The sequence below is a fragment of the Chiloscyllium plagiosum genome, chromosome 17 (genome assembly GCF_004010195.1).
Source record: "Chiloscyllium plagiosum isolate BGI_BamShark_2017 chromosome 17, ASM401019v2, whole genome shotgun sequence".
Lineage (NCBI taxonomy): Eukaryota > Metazoa > Chordata > Chondrichthyes > Orectolobiformes > Hemiscylliidae > Chiloscyllium > Chiloscyllium plagiosum.
In genome coordinates, this window is record NC_057726.1 from 35,738,702 (window position 1) to 35,755,381 (window position 16,680).

Here is a 16,680-nt window from a genome sequence, read left to right on the forward strand (position 1 = left end):
CTAATGCATTATTCATTAATTAACCCTTAATTAATTCTTGACTGTAATTATTAGCAAAACTTGAGCTCCTGCTTCTCCCAGCAGAAATATTATAAATAGCATTATCACTGTAAAACAATCCATTAACCCCTTAACTGTGGACGTACTCACTACTTTGCTAAGCATTCGAAGTATAATGTTTTTCACATTTAATTTACATATATAAAAAGCCGACCATGATACTGGATGAGATGTGATGATAATAAGCTAAGGCAAATTGGAGTTTGTAGCATTTACAGTTGTTTTCCCTTAGGCAGGAAGATGGATTGCAGGTTGAAGATAAAGTTCATGTCACTAGGTTTCTGGAAATATTTATTTTTGAAAAAATATTTTAACTTTCCAAAGTTGTTTGTAATTTATTGCAAGCCTAAACAGAACAATATTGTTCTATAACATGTCTGAAGGTTTTGAGATTTATAAATCCAGTTTGAAGATACTGATAATACATCCTTCTTTGAGGAACACATGTGTATTAATTTTAATATTTCCCCCACCTATATGCCTGAGATATCAATTTTGCAATTAGAAAACAATGTTGGGTGTTTCTATGTCAATGTCTGTAAAGTGCGTTTTAAATTCTTAATGTAAAATTTTATGTCAATACACTATTTGATCTCTGCTATGCTTTTCATCCTCAAGCAGTTACTCCTTAACCAACAATCCTTAGCTTCAAGCAATTTTCATTATTTTTTGAAGAGGAATGGATGCAAGTGGAGAAATGCTATACTTGTGTCATTCATTTATTGAAAAGAGTTTAAATTCATTTTCTAATACGATTGAATAGTCACGTCTATTACCACTGCCTTCTCTGGCTAAAACCTGCTGGTCTTCATTGGTGTGTTAGAAGAATAATTAAGTTCACAGTTCAAAAGGTATCGGGAATTTGCCATTAGAACTGAATGATATTAAAATGGCCATGGGGTGGGGGACTTACATTAAATTTGATATGTAACTTTTCATGAAATTAAGGCAGTATTTTTAAGCACCGGCAGAAGATGTTTAAAGAGATGATTGAATGATTGGCACTGTAGTTTAGAATGCTGAAGCTTCAACAGGTGAACGGCATAATGAGTGGACTGGATTACCTCAGTTTTTCCCCAAGACATACTGTCAATCTTAGTTGTGCCATTAGGGGAGGGAAAGTGGAAACCAAGTGCCTGCACATATGGAAGAAATGAAGCATTGTCAGACAGCAAGCCACACTGGACTCACACCTTATAGAGGTATTTAACACAGCAATACAGGAGTTGTGGAAGGTAAAGTTGTCATTATGTTTATCTTATACAATATGTTCCCAATTTTATATTTGCCAATAGAGGAAGTGTCAAATGGAGATCAAATACTTTCCCAAAAGGGACAAAAACTTTTGTATCATTTGTGCACACCATCTCATGGTTGGATTGCTGATTAATATTGATTTTGGATAGGTTGAAACAGAGGAAAATGAAACATATAAAAATAATGATTCTGGAAGTGCCAGATTCCCTCCTCTGGTCTATCATGTTTGAAGTTTGTCTTCATGCATGATTTCTACACACAGCTTTCTCATTTCTTGATGTTGGTTATACAATCCAAATTGTATGCTCCTTTTACTTGCTATCTCCTGCTTTTGTTGAGGGGAGCTTTAATTTGAGGATATAGGCATTTGTAATTTCACTATCACCCCCTCCTCCAATCCTTTACTCACCTTCATAGAAGGAGGCCATTTGGTTTAGATTCAGTTTTCATTGCATTGAATGAGAAGTACATTATGAGGTTTCATCTAAAGAATATATTAACACACCTAAAATATTTTTCTAGTTTTCAGGTTTAAAGGACACTGCAAAACTCTTTTTTAAGCAAGACTTTAGGCCACTGCTCAAGTGCATTCAAATTGGGCTAAGAAAAGGGTATAATATTTGCCAAGAATCATACATGTTAAGATAGTCATAGGCTTTAAAAGTAATTTTGTGATTAATTATGATGAGACCATGACCACATGAAGGCTGTCTAAGATAATGGCAATAACACATCTAATACCTCTGCGGATTTACATAAACCTAATTCATTTTTCTATTTCCAAAGTTCTAACATACTTTACGTTTGCACATGTATTAATTGACTACTTTCCAGTACCAAGCAGTTATTCTTAATGTCTAAACCTAGACATTGGACATTGTGTGTCATCACAGCTGAGCTCAATCCTGTTGTGCCCTGACATTCTATACGCACACTTGCCAGTCTGAGTAATTGGAGAATGATCAGGTTTGAGAATCCCAAGTTTCCACAGCACTAAAGGCAATTCTTGTCATCTGACAGTAAATCAGCTAATCCAGCAGAGCCCAAATGCAAACCTGACATCTTGCCCACTATTTAGGTTTGTTCTATACTGGCAGTAGATTTACTTATACTAAACCACTGGATTAACTCTGAAATTCCATGTTCTATAAAAATGTTAACTTTATCTCTGAATTGCTGAAGTAGTTGTTAATAAGGCTTAATTACAAATTGGTTTCTTGTGCACCAGGATTATTCTCATTTGTCCTGTTGTGCCACAATCTATGTTAATTTTCATTGTTAAATCCATTGCAGTGCTGGTGCAGGGTGTATTGACATGCACATTGTGTTGTCTAGATTTGTCCACTTGAGCTGTACAACGCTAAAATATAGCAAGCAAGTAAACTGCATGTTTTACGTCTGATCATCTTCACTTCTTACAAAAATATGATTAGAACCAAAATTCAGTAATGCAGTCAATATTTAATTGTAATTTACAAACACACTTCTACATTGATTCAATAGAAAAATAATTGCAACTGTCTTGATCTGTTAGAGGAAATGTAATATGGAGTTAAAATATCTAAAAATGGGTACAGGGGAGGGAAGTAGGTGTACAAACTAATCTGTACAAATTTGGTAAGGCATTTGTGCTGTACATCACTATCAACATGCAAGATAAGGTGCCATCCAATACTTGTTTTAGGTGATTTGATTACACATCAATATTTACACAGTGCCGTATCACAGTACTTAGCAGGCTGGATTGTAACGGTTTCTGCAAAATGGGTTCATAGTACTAGGTCATGGGATAGTCAAAACTACTGTATCCTTGGGGCCAACAAAATGATAATTAATCTGTACTTTTGGTCAAAGAAGCAGCTCTTTGCAACTCACTAAACAAATCTAAAATCTTGACAATTTTAACTGACTTCATGAAGTTTTCACTGCATAGCTGAATTTTAATCACGATGACATATTAACAAGAATTATTGAAAAATGTAAAAAAAAATAATTTCAATGGTGTTTTACAAATTGAATGCTGGCAGTGCTGTCCTTTCATTATATTCTGTGCCTTTAAAGAATCCATAGCTATACCTGTGCCATGAGAAATGTTCAACAGTTTATCACTCACGTTAATGATTGTTTGGCAAGTTATAAAGTGGAAGCCTTTCCAGTTAAAACAAGAATTCTGAATAACTGGTGGTGTAGAGCTGAAAACATAAACAGAATCAATGGTAGTGTGGGCGCTAGACATCTCAGCCATTTTATAAAGCCTTTGGTTGATTCTATGGCAAAACATCTCATCAGCGAAAAATGTTGTAATTTGTGATACTCTTCTGCCTAAGCATCAAATACTATTATTGTCAAGTAAGAAAATGATTACAGCCTAAAGCCAACAATGTCACCTACTTGGAACGGAGATGACCCAGAAGCAAAAAAAGCACAACAGCAGCCAAATTTGAATCTCTGGGGGCAGTGTTCTATTCTGTGTGTCCTCTGAGACACAGTGTTCTTTCCTATGTTCACAAGGCAATCACAGTACCAGAGAGATGGAACTGTTTTCTCACTAGTGAACAACCATTGTGAAGACAATATTTGTTTTTCCTGTCACTCCTCCTGCTTTTGTCCACAACATTTAATTCACATCAAAACTCAAGTAAAATGGCCCATAACCAGATTTAACTCATCTTGAGTGGTTAATATGCATACATCAGGGCCTCATTTGAATTAACAAAGCAATCATACAGATTGTTCAATTTAGAACGGTATTTTGAACATATTTAGCCATTACTTAAAGGACATAATCCACCAACGTGAACTATCTGGGCCAAGTGGGACAGGAGGGATATGCTCCAACCTAGACTAAATGTTTAGGTCCTTGCAACTTTCTTAAACTATGGTTATAACATGTGAAATAATGCATTTCCATACAGCCGAATTCCAATACGGGACACAAGTGCAAATCATTTGAAGTTAGTAATTCCTTATCAATCATACCACTTGAAATACAGTATTGGTTGAATACACTTACTCTTGATGATATAGATTTCTTCACACACTCAACAATCTGTTTTTTTTTATGAAACTAGCCCTATCAAACTAACATCAGCATTCTGCACAACAATTAAGGAAACCTACTAATTATTTTATATTCAAAGGAGTTGACAGCCCCTCACATCAGCATTGCCAAACAAATATGAAAATTAAAAGAAATTCTGACCTGGTACCAGAATTTCCATATTACTACATAAGAGGGCTATGCAACCAGACTTTCACGGTGTTACCACAGCTATGAGGCAAAAGAAGAAACTATAGTTTAACCAAACATAATCACACAGTTGCTGTAGAGAATATAGAAACAAATAATATTCAAAATATTAGAATATATTGTAATTCTTCTGTACTAAGACTTCTTTTGCTGATATATTCTAGCTTATTGATATTTCCCACATCAACCATCAATGACCCACCAATAATCCTCTCCAACATCACGGCCTGCAAAATCTGCAATATCAATCACAAAACAAGAAATGTCTATCATGCAACTCACCAAACTTTGAGTAAAACTCATTAATTCACATTATTATTCATACAGCACAATATTGGATATAAATGAGAATAAAAATATGTAATTGTTATTTACTGCAATAATGTAAAAGTACCTTTATCCAATAACCTTTACAATGATAAGTCCACTGCAACAAAATTAAAGTTAATGAAGAATAATTATTGTTGCCAAAGAGTTCAGATATCCCTTTGCACACTGAGGTTTGATATATTTGTGCATCTTGCAACAAAACATTTATTATTTTTCAAATATTATATGCAGAACTAACATTATGAAGCAAAAGAAATGTAAACTATTTAAATTTTGTGTGCTAATTGTACTGTATCTGATAATAACTGTCACTTATACAATGGTATTATGTAACAAAGTAATAATAACTCAGTAGTTTAAAATATCAATACAAATGACTGAATTTCTGTTCATTTATATGAAGATATAGCAGAGTTTTTGATTTTCCTGTTAATTGTAATATATTATTTGATGCAATATTGATAATATTTTTAGTTTGAGAAATTATGACACAATTTTAATGGCTTTCTTGCAAGCTAAAAATTAAGTGTATCAAATTTTGCTCGAAAAATTAAATATGTTAATTTTGAGAGAAGGCAACATTGTGGATATTGTTCATTTTTTTGAAGGTATGTGTGGAGGAGGCTGCAAAACTTACCATTAGCACAAATAGGTGATTTTTAAAATGTTGCTCTTAATGTAAGTTCTAGAATGTGAAGTGTGATCTAATGAAGAATATCCTAAATGACAATTTGCAGTCTGTGCTTTTCAAGACAGAATCGTAATGGCTTGGTGTCATTATATATATGTCTAGCCTTAACTAACTGGGAAATTAGAAAAAATACAACTTACTCATGGATACAAGTGCAAACTCCCCTGTATCTGTTCCCACAAACCTTCTGCTTAACACATGCAGCTGTTCATGATATTACATGCTGGAGACATATATATTCATTATGATGTTTGTATACAATCTATTTGGGTATCTCAGTTTCTGAAAATAAATACACATGATCCAAATTTATAGGACTGCAAATAGAAATACGTATGAATTAAGGTTCTTAATAATTTTACTCTTATTCACTGGTATGAGAAAATGGTGTCATATTCATGCTGACCACTTATCCAGTTTACATGATAGAAGTGATAGTTTTATCAAGATTTAAATAATCATTTGATTTGAATGCTTGCAATGGTGCGTGGATTCTAGCACATTGGTGAAGCAGTGAAAGACACAGAATCACTTCTGGTAAGTGTGTTTCATAACTGTTTCCATCCCTTTGCCTCACTCTTCTTTTAAGACATTTTCCTTAACAATCCTCTTTGACCAAGCTTTTGACTACCTTTCCTAATATCAATTTTTGGTCAGGTTACACATCTGTCAGACATCCTGAGCTGTTTTGCAATGATAATCTGTTGCTGTGTAAATACATTTTGTTGTGGTTTGTGACCCATGTCATAGTTTTCTATCACTTTGGGGCACATTCATGGTTTCGATAGTGGTGATGATCAGTGTAAAGAAGGTCGGTACTTGCACCTTGTGCACTCTGTGGTATAACTACTACTCACTAAAGCCATGCTACAATTAATTGTGACTGTATGATAGTTATTTTCTACCCTAAATTATTGATAAATCATGTACTAACTTGAATATTAGTTTCGTGTTATGTATAAATTAAGCAGCTAACCTTTCATGGCAGCAAGTGTTCAAATTGTAAGCTGCAGGTTGATAATTCAACAGCAGGTGATAGGAGTATTGCAAAGGTTAACTGCTGACAGTGGAGACAACTATCACAATAAATGTTTTTATCACTAACATTGATGAGAATCAATATGGTGGCTCGTTGCAGCTCTTGTTCTTGCTCATTTTTACTTTGCTATGATCTGGATAAATTCCTTAGGGAATTTTACAATTACATTTTTTAGGATGCTGTCACAGGCTTTTCAGTGGGAGGTTTGCATTTCTTTGGGAAGCAGTGACTGCAGCTGATGCTCCTAGTTTTCAAATGTGGACTACTGAAAAAATAATCACCGACCAGTTTGGCACACAATAAAACAAGGGCATTTATGACTGCAGATAATTTGGAAAATGGTTAAAATAGATTGAATTGTTCCATAAATTAAATGGAAGTATCTTAAAGAAAGGTTAAACTGAATCGGAGCTTCTCAGACAACTCCGAACATTTGCAAGCGCAGTCCCATCTCCTTAACACCAAGACATAGTTTGATGTACTACAACACGAGTATAAGGTGTGCTACAGTAAACTTTCTGAAAGAGTTGTAATTGCATTGCTCATAAGAGGTACCGAGATGCTGAACTGAATTTGTCCTGCATCGTTGAGATTTGGCTTCCCATTTTGAACACAAACAATTGTATCTGTGCTCGGAATACTGGTCAGTGATGATGGAAAATAGATGTCCCCAGAAAAACAAAAGTGAAAATATTTCACCAGCACAACTAATTCGGAATGTGCGGAGCTACAATCCGTTTGTAAAATCCTTTCCTGCTAAAGGGTATTTACACTGTCGAGTTTATCAGCATTTTAACGCATTACGAAATGAAAACCCCTCGGTAAAAATGTTACTGCAAAATAATATTTGGCGCAATGGAAAGTCTATGATTATCTTTGCAATAAATCTTGGTACATTGTTTTCAGATCAAGGGCAAATTCTTAGCGGCTGCGGTAGTGGGTAATTTATAAATCAAATACATCGGTTGTTTAAATAAATGCATTTCAACAAACGATCTTATAGTTCGTTACCATTCCTGTAGGATGTAGCAGCGTAACAGCAAAAGGGTTTAATTTAAAATGTAAAATAAAACTGGATTCTGTGTGGGTTCTTTGAGGGCAGTGATATTATCTGGACTAGCAGAAATGCTTCTGATTGAAGAAGGCAAAACAGCAACATTTATAATATTTTGTTTTAGCAATGGAGCAATTTAGCAGTGTCATTGTCGGGTTCAACGCCGGATCATGAGCGACAGTGAGGTGGGGGCACCGTTTATGCAACAAGACTGAAACTTCGAAACCAGTTCTGATCCCCCACCCAGCCCATCAGCTGTGCGAGTTATATGTAACGCCATAGACTCATAACAATTACAATAGATTTTTGGAATATCAACCCTTGATGAGGTCAATTAATAATTAGAGGTGATGGTGTGACCAATATCCGTCTTGTGCCTCGGAGTTCAGATGCAAGATGTTTTTTGGCCAGAAATGACCTGAAAATTCATTCTCTTTGCTATAGGTTGCGTTTGATTTTTGACTCTGCAAATACAGCTCTCGGCGTTTCCCCGTGACCTTTCTTTGTTAGTTAAGAACAGAGAGATGACTTTACAACTTTTAAAAGGCGGTCCACTTAGTCTTTCATTTCACTCGTTCGTTTTGATTAAGGTGACTTTTGAGCTCCGTTCGGATCCCTCACCTGACTAAGACGGTGTACGTGAGGGCCCTGAAGATTCCTTCGGGATCTAGGTTAAGGCGTTAAAACTGCAATTCGACATTCTCTGAGCGTCACGCAGACTTTTAAAGAATCCAGAAACACGGCTTTAACTGCACATTTCGAGTCGCGACTGTCAGCACAAACTTCAATCCACTGCTGTTTATTGCCTTGATGTGTTTGCACTCATTTTGACTAAAATGAAATTCCTCTACCCCGGGCTTAGCTAATGACCTGCTAATCAGATGTGTAACAGGATATGATCTGAGCATGTATTTACCGGATGCATATAAATACAGCCAGCACGCGGAGTATAGACCAGTCTTCAGAGCATACGAATACGTACTTCACAGTAAAACAATTTTTAAAAAACTCGAAATGAATTGATCAGATATGTATCAGCTCAAATCAGAGTGACTTTCAAGCAACTACAGTCTCTGTCCAGTACACACTTCAAACTGGGAGTCAGTCCCCTCGCCCGATTCGAGCACAAAAGCTGCTTCGCAAGGAGTGTCTGCCTGGCAGATTCATTGTTCGGACTCCTGAAACTGCATAGAACCCGCCCAAATGATTACAATCACGAGTGGAAAAGATATAAAACCCACAACTATCAGTCATCTGTGTCCAGGCAGGGCAAAGTACTTCTTCAGAAAGGTTCCAGAGCCCTGCCCCACCCCTCCTCCCTTCCCCCCCACCCCACCACAGCCCACCCTCTGCCCCAGGATATCTGACTTCTACAGGAACTTATTCTTTGGTCCCTCGCCAAAGCGCTATTTATTCTCAGAGATTAGAAATATTTAAGTATGAATTCTATCCGGGAGCAGCCAATAACGCCGAGTCAATTTCGCGCGCTGGAAACGTTGCAAGAATAATTAAAAAGTTCATTTTAATGTCCCTTACAGACAAATCAATTTTTAGTGCCGAATTTAACTACATTTTAGCAGATGGAGGGGGGTATTGAACGCTAGAAAGCAGGCTGTATTTCCCAAAAAGGGAGGGGAAAACACTGGAACATTGTTTATCGAATTTGGACATGTAATCTATATCGATTACTCGGTGTTGGGGTGCTTGTTAATTCGTATGCATCAGAACGCTCCAGTAAATAGATAATTAAAAGTGTCATTATAAATGATTCCAATGTACAGATATGTAACGTGCAACTTAATATGCACTTCGGTCCGTAGCAAATCATACTAATATAAGTAGCTTCAACGCAACTATAAAAGAAATCTACGTCAAAAAACGAAGCCAGGGCTATCAAAATAATTACAAACAGTTGGCGCTATGTTGTTTATAACATGTAAATAAACAAGTTGGCCAACTTTGACAAAAATATCCCCAACTTTGCACTTCGCTTTCTGGTCATTCTGAAGCGAGAACTACGAAATTCCAGCTAATGTGCCCCCGTTTTGTACATTTGCAAGGTTTTGATTAAGCATGCACACTGGGACAGAACAATGTTGCCTAGGCGACAATAATTGTGATTTTGTACAAAATATTTTAGCTATGTTTTGGGAGGGGCCTTCTGCGGAACACACGTTTCTTCAGTTTGAATAGGCGGGTATGTTTGAATTTGAGAATTTTTAGTGCAGTGAATGGCTTGAATTCCACATTATTGAGGGAAAAAGGAGTAAGATTGATCAGAATATAAATTAACAAATATAATTTGCGTTAAAGTTGTGCATTTAATTCTGTGCTAGTTGTGGGGCCGTGGAACTTATACAGAAATGCTGCCATTGACGTAACTTTGAGTTTATCAGTTTCCCTATTAGCACCATCAAAAATTGAAAAAAAAAACTTCGAATGGCCTGGACTGTCACCGACAGAGCTACACGTTAAATTGTTGGCCCACTATTGTTGTTCTGAATGGAATACAAATAAAAAATACTCGATACATGAATCTGCACACCATCCTTGTAAAAACGGCACTCCCGGATTACTGTACATCCTCACAAGCGCTCTGTTAAAATGTTGCCATTATCTCCTGAGGTTACATACAAAATCAAGTTACTACCAGAAGAATGAGTTTTAAATAACAAAGTGGGGTTGAACTAACTAACACGCAGGAAGGCCATCAGGGCTGACAGAGGACGGTGATATTTTGAAATGTGGCTCCGAGTGGGAAAAGTTGGCCCTCTTTCTATTCTAAGGCGGTGTGTGAATGTCAGTGAGTGGGGTGAGAGAGCTGATGAAGTTGCTTGTGAAGGGGGCGGCAGTGATTGCGAGGCTGAATTGTTGTTGCTGTGTGATTGTGTGGTGCTGGACGGTTTTGTGTGTTGTGTTGTGTCTAACACAGAGAGATCGCGCCTGATGTGCTCTGGTGTCGTTGTTGGAGTGTGCACACAGCGTGACACTGATGGATGCGCCAATGGTTAGACGGACAGATGTTAGGGCGGATCTAACGGAATGTGAACGTCTAGATTGGGCTAAAACCATCTCGATTCCGTGAAAGTCACTTAGTCAGCCCTAAAGGCAAGCCGGGGAAGATGCAGGTAGCCTGTGTGGCCGGCCGAATCGCTCCTTTTCCCCATCAGAGCGGACTGAATGAAGAGCCCCTGCGACTGGCGATGAGATAAAGCTGACCAAATTTAGCAGGAGAAGCAGAATTTGACAACTCACCACTTTTTCCCCCCTCTCTCTCTCTCTCTTTCTCTCGTCAAACAATTCGTCATTTCCAGGAGCACCCCACACTTCCCGGGACTCGGCGACTTGCAATGTTCATCCTATGACAAGCTGGAAAAACAGACACCTTAGCCATGGGCACCAGCCGAAAGTGAAGCGGATTTCGGTGCAGGAACTTGGGGAGAAGACAGGGGGGTAAAAAAGAAACACACGAAAGAGATTAGAATTAAAAGTCGGCACGGCGCGCAAGAAGTTATGACGCAGGATATTTAAATCTGCCCAGTTTTTCAGACATTTGGAATGCTTCCAGGGCTGGAGAGAACTGGCGATTCCTGATCTTACCAGCAATAGTCAGATCTGCCCTCATCTTCTGCTCAACTCCTCTCAAGAATTTGCTACCGCCTGCCTGACACCTTGAAAAGAAACGCGTCTGGGACAGAAAGATGGCCCTGCTCTGCACTGGCTGTCACTAAATACCTTTCTGCCAAGAAAAGCAAAAAAAAAAGTGCAATTGGTATCCAAGAAACTGTTTGGCATTTGCTGATCCATGTTCTCCAAAGCACTTGAACACAGTTCGAGTCCGGCCCCTTCTTCTGATCTTCATTTCCGTAAGGGGCGCGCAATCGAGTTCCAAGCCAATCGATCCTTGTCTAAATGGAGGTTCCTGAAAGCTGTCTACTAGGCAAGAGGTTCACCGGCGAGCAGCAGGAAGCTGGCGCGTCCCCCCGGCACAGCCCCGCCACAGTCCCCGGGGCGTGAGACTCCGCTGGCGGGCTCCCGCTCCGCTCCGCTCCTGCAGGCACCGAGAGGCGTCTGGGCGGCGGGCAGCAGCTGCGCTCCCGGCTCGTATGAGCCCTCAGCGGGGACACAGAGCCAGCCTCACTCAGCACCCAGCCGAGCAAAACCTGTGAGTAACATTGGGTTTTTTTTTAAACATTTTTTTTTACAAAAACAAGAGAGAAATCAACACAACCTCCTCCTCGTCTTCCTCCTCCTCCTCCTCCTGCCCAGCGGGCCGCTGGATTCAGCACTTTCTCAACAAGTACTTTCTCCAGCCCAGCTGCAGAATAACACACACACAGACAGACAGAGACACAGGGGCTGGGATTGCTCCTAGACTGTGGGGCGGGGGTGAGGGGCAAATGAGAAACACAACTTAGTTCACCATCTCACACTTCCATTTCCTTTCCCTTAAAGAAACTTATTTTTTTCTGTAAAAAAAACCAAAAATCACGATCTGATCTAACTTGGGCTAGTCGCCGTGTTGGTGCCGTGTGTCTTTTTTAAAAAAACTGAAGGGTTTATTTAGGGATTGAGTGGGCTAGGAAGGTCATCAATGTAAATGGCCAGGGGTTGACGGATGCTGACGAGCCGGGGGTGTGTGTCTGTGTTGTTTTTTGTTTGATTTTGAAGTTGACAGTTAAAGAATGTCGACTTTGGGTGACGCGATCAGCTCGTTTTCTTTTAAGCTTGCCTGTTGCAGCTCCCAGCGAGTGACTGTGAGGAGCTAAGACGATGTGTGTTGTATGGAGTGAGTGAGTGAGTAAGAAAGAGAGAGACAGTGGCTCGCTCTCCCTCTCTCACTGACTGACTTGAGTTCCTCTGCTCCCTTCGCCTCTTTCTCCCTGTCTGCCTCTGTCCCTTTTCCTCCCCCTTTCTGAGTCTGTCTCTTTTTTTTTTCTCTCCTCTTCGTATTTACCCGCTCTGCCAGCCCGAAGCCCCGACGCAGTTTGCATGAGAACGCCGCCCGGCCGCCGCGCAGCCACCTTGGAAGGAGTTGGGGATCTGTCGGGCTAACTCTGACCAGTATGCCGAGAAGGAAGCAGCAAGCGCCCCGGCGCTCCGCAGGTACAATCCCATGTGGGAGTGACAGAGGGAGAGGGGGTGGAGGGATGATAAGGGAGGGGGGTGGGTGGGTGGAAGGTGGTGGCGACAGTGGGCAGCAAGATCACTTGCCTCTAAAAATGATAATCTTGCTGTCCCGAAGAGAGAGAAACAAATAAAAACCTTCTTTGGTTTAACTTGTGTCATACTACTTCAGCCCCTGCCAGCTCCCACCCCCATCCAAAAAAAAATCTGGGATGGAGCAGAGTTTTAATGTTTTATTTTAAGAAATGCACAAAACAAAACAAAAAGTATTTGTCAGCGGACGCTCAGCCTTCTCTAACTGACAGGGCTTTTCCAGTCTGTACTTTTTAAAATGCGCCTTATTTATATTTATCCATAAAAATGTCAAGTCCAGTTAAGTTTCCCCCACCTCTCTCTCTCTCTCTCTCTCTCCCAAGCCCAGTGTATTTGTTAGAGGAACTAGGAAGCTCCACCATCAACAATGGGGGTTGTGGAATGGAACTGGTTTTTATAGACAATTGCCATCCTTGATTTGATGCCTGATTGATTGCCTGTCATCTGGCGTGCTTTGATCTATTCATTCCCGATAAACATCAATAAATCACTCACCATGGCAACGCACATGCCTATGACGTAACACCTCCCCTGTCATCTAGCTGTCAAACCACTTCACTTCTCCCCCCCCCTCCAAAAAAAAGCTGGAGATTGGACAAGATTTTTTTTAAAAAAAGAGAGAAAGAGAGAGAGATAAAAGGTGTTGACAGAAACTTAAATGCATGTCTTCTAAGGGATGGAAGAATAGGACTATTCTATCAAAATGACCCGTCAAAACGACTTTGTTTCATATTTGATTTAATTGTCTCTCTCCTGACAGGCACATTCATCAATAGCTTAATGGTCAATCAAAAGTTGGCAGAGTGAGTGCTTTCATTCTCTCCCATACACAGGCTTTGGCGTACTTTATCAAAATGCCTTTGCCTAATGGATTTGGGGAAGGGGGTGTTGATGACTGAAAGACCACTTATTTAAAAAGGGGGGGGGAGGGAGGTAAAAAGAATAGTTATGCTGCTGATGGGTAGATGAAGACAAATTAGTGAGCTGTGCATGATTTTTTTCTCTCTGTTTTGTTAGAGGCACAGCAACTTCCTGTAATTTTTTTTCTCTTGGCCCTCACAGCTGCAAGTTATAAGGTTCATGACTGCTTTGTGGTATACAAAGAGTGATGACAAATTGATTGCTCTGTAGTGATGGAAGTAGCACACACACAAAAAAAAATGTCGGCTGATGTGCTGTGATGGTAACTTCGGGAAACCAGTCCCCAGCAACCTTGAGCGGATTGAGTATACACAAGATTTCCCAAACTGAAAGGTCCGCTCAGCCGTAAAAAAAGAAAAGTTGTTTTGCCAGCTTCATTAGTGTTCACCTAATTAGCTGTAAACCTGATGGATTCCTGACAGGTTCAATGATTGGAGATGACAAGCTCCACGCACTGTCATACAGCAGAATTAGGTTTGCAGCTAGTTTGATGTAATCAAGTTGATATTACACAGTCCTAGTTGCCTTTAGTTGTGCATTAACTCAATTTTCTGCTGCAGGTGACAAATGGGCTTTGGTACCTGGATAATCATGTCACAGAAATTAGGGCCTTTTAATGGTCTCTGGTAGAATAACAACAACAATGAACAAACCCCAGCAGTGAATTTTACTTTGTAGACAGGTGCTCAAGAATTCTTTGTCTTGCTGGTTTGTGACAGCATATTGTGAATTGTCTAATACAGAAGACTAGAATTGTCACCAAGAATCTGTAAAAAACAGATTGATTTAGTTTAGGGGTTCACCAGGACAGAAATCAACAATCATCAAAGGTAACAGGGTATTATGAGTGTATATTAGAGTGCATTTTCTAAAAGTGTTCTTAATTACATATTTGTATGAGAAGATTTGCTAGTTGGCTCTCAACTTAAGCGGAAATGTTTTTATTTTACTATCAATTCAGATATAATTTTTAAAAAGTCTTTCGGCTGTATTTTTGAAAGGTAGTGTGAAAATGAGTAAAGCAAGCAGTACATTTCCTTTACATTTTTTCCTTGTCGTGGTATATAAAAGTTTGTAATTTTCACATCAACAGTGTCATCCTGTTTAGAACATGATAATCTTCAGAAAGAAAAGTATATCAATCATAGAGATAAACTATGTGGAGCACAAAGCTGTACTGTACTCATTGGATTAAGATAATCTGTTTAGTTGTTATTGCCATCATCCCAAACATGAAGAAAGCAGCGAGAGGTAGAGTACCTACAGAGGTACTTGTAGTTGACTGTTGCAGTATTATTTGCCTGCAAACCTGCCACACATTGCTCTGCTGGATGGAGATTCTCCCTAGCAGCCAACTGACAGAATGATTAGTTATGGCCGTTCTCAGCTTTTGCAAGGAATGAACAACAAAGAGAAAAGAAGGAAAAAAAGCATAACCATAAGACTGCCTGAAAGTTTCTTTGAAATATTTAACCAGTAAACAGAATTTTCCAGAATCAACTGGCATTGCTTCTATTAGCTTGACAGCTGTCAATTAAGGCTTCAGTGCTCTCCCGGGCAACAGTTTATTGCATACAGTTGATGCTGTCATTTTGTTCCCAGTTTTGCCTTGAGCACTATCATGAGCAGGAGTAAAATAGTCAATAACTGATGTATCAGCAGTTATTTCTTAAATTGGCTCACAAGTCTGCATTTTTCTTTTGCTAAAGATTGTTTTGTAAAGTGATTAGAATGAATTGTGACTGCTGCAGGGTTATGGGAATGCAGTGAAGCCAGGGTGAGTTAGCAGGATGAGACTGGTTCATTTTGCAACAATGTGGCTCGTAGGATTGTTAGGGCTGGGCTAAGATTGAGGAAAAAGCATGAAGAGACATAATCTGTCAATCCATCAATTCTTATTTCAAATTGAGTTCAGAAAAGGTTCATTGATTAATATATTACATACAAAGGATCATGTCCTATGCACCCTAAACTGTTTGCAATGTTAAGTGAAGGTGCAATATTTAAAGAATGTCTTGAACAGCTAACTTTTTTGTAGATGTAATTATGAATTATTAATATATATTGTCAGGGTACATGTTATCAATTATGAATATCTGGTTTCATCACCCAGGACAGCTGTTCAAGAAGGGGGAATTCATAAGTAAGTTTATCTTAAAAAATTAGGTTTTTGTCATCCATTGCAAAGTAGTGTTCTCTTTGTTATCCAGTCTGTAAGAAAACACAAAACCTGTTTATTCTTAGCTTTTTGGACCTATTTTTAGCTGCCATCTGTGTTATGGTAAAAAGTAATTATGAAATAACTTAGATGGGAAACCTGAAACCAGCATCCAGATATGGCCATAGCCTTGGTTGTGACCTGCATCATTTCTTAACCATGGGTACTGCTGTGTGTGGTCAGAGGTAGTCCAACATGCATATAGTCACAACGGGGCAGCTCTCTACACTGATAACCATGCCCGCCAGAAGAGTGCAATCCTCGTCACGAGAGCTGCATTGTGTTTTAAATTTGCACATAAGAAGGACTGGGCAGATGCCAGTGGAGAGCGTCATGCGTCGCTAGCAGTCACACACTAACGTCTTCATTTCCATAGGGACTGTAAAGCTGGCGGGATACCAATACCAGTTTCATGCCGCCTCAGTGTCTACAATTGGAAGATGCCAGCCTGAAAACTATGTGAAATCCAGGGATCAGGAGGTGACATTTTATGCTGGTTTCATACCAATACGTTATGTCAGGAAGCTTTACACTATCAGTGTTATGCTAGAATGGATTCCGTTTGGCTGTCATGTAGAATTGGTAACATAAGTGGTAGTTGATTATCCATTGGGAAAATCAACATTCTTAAAGTGTATAT

General features: G+C 39.1%; 1 protein-coding gene and 1 long non-coding RNA gene across 5 annotated transcripts in view; one reads left to right on the forward strand and one right to left on the reverse strand.

Annotated features, from left to right (window-relative positions):
- The window catches only part of LOC122558366, an 81,642-nt gene extending 70,620 nt beyond the window's left edge, over positions 1–11,022 (reverse strand). For both annotated transcript variants that reach the window (XR_006314112.1, XR_006314111.1), the window contains exon 1: positions 10,937–11,022. This is a non-coding gene — a long non-coding RNA (uncharacterized LOC122558366). The remainder of the gene's footprint in view (positions 1–10,936) is intronic.
- The window catches only part of tshz3b (teashirt zinc finger homeobox 3b), a 75,672-nt gene continuing 69,345 nt past the window's right edge, over positions 10,354–16,680 (forward strand). For all 3 annotated transcript variants that reach the window (XR_006314110.1, XR_006314109.1, XM_043706849.1), the window contains exons 1-2: positions 10,354–11,846; positions 12,651–12,787. Coding sequence is in view for 1 of the 3 variants with exons in the window: in XM_043706849.1 (XP_043562784.1) it covers positions 11,788–11,846; positions 12,651–12,787 (196 nt within the window). In the remaining 2 variants the exon portion in view is untranslated. The remainder of the gene's footprint in view (positions 11,847–12,650; positions 12,788–16,680) is intronic.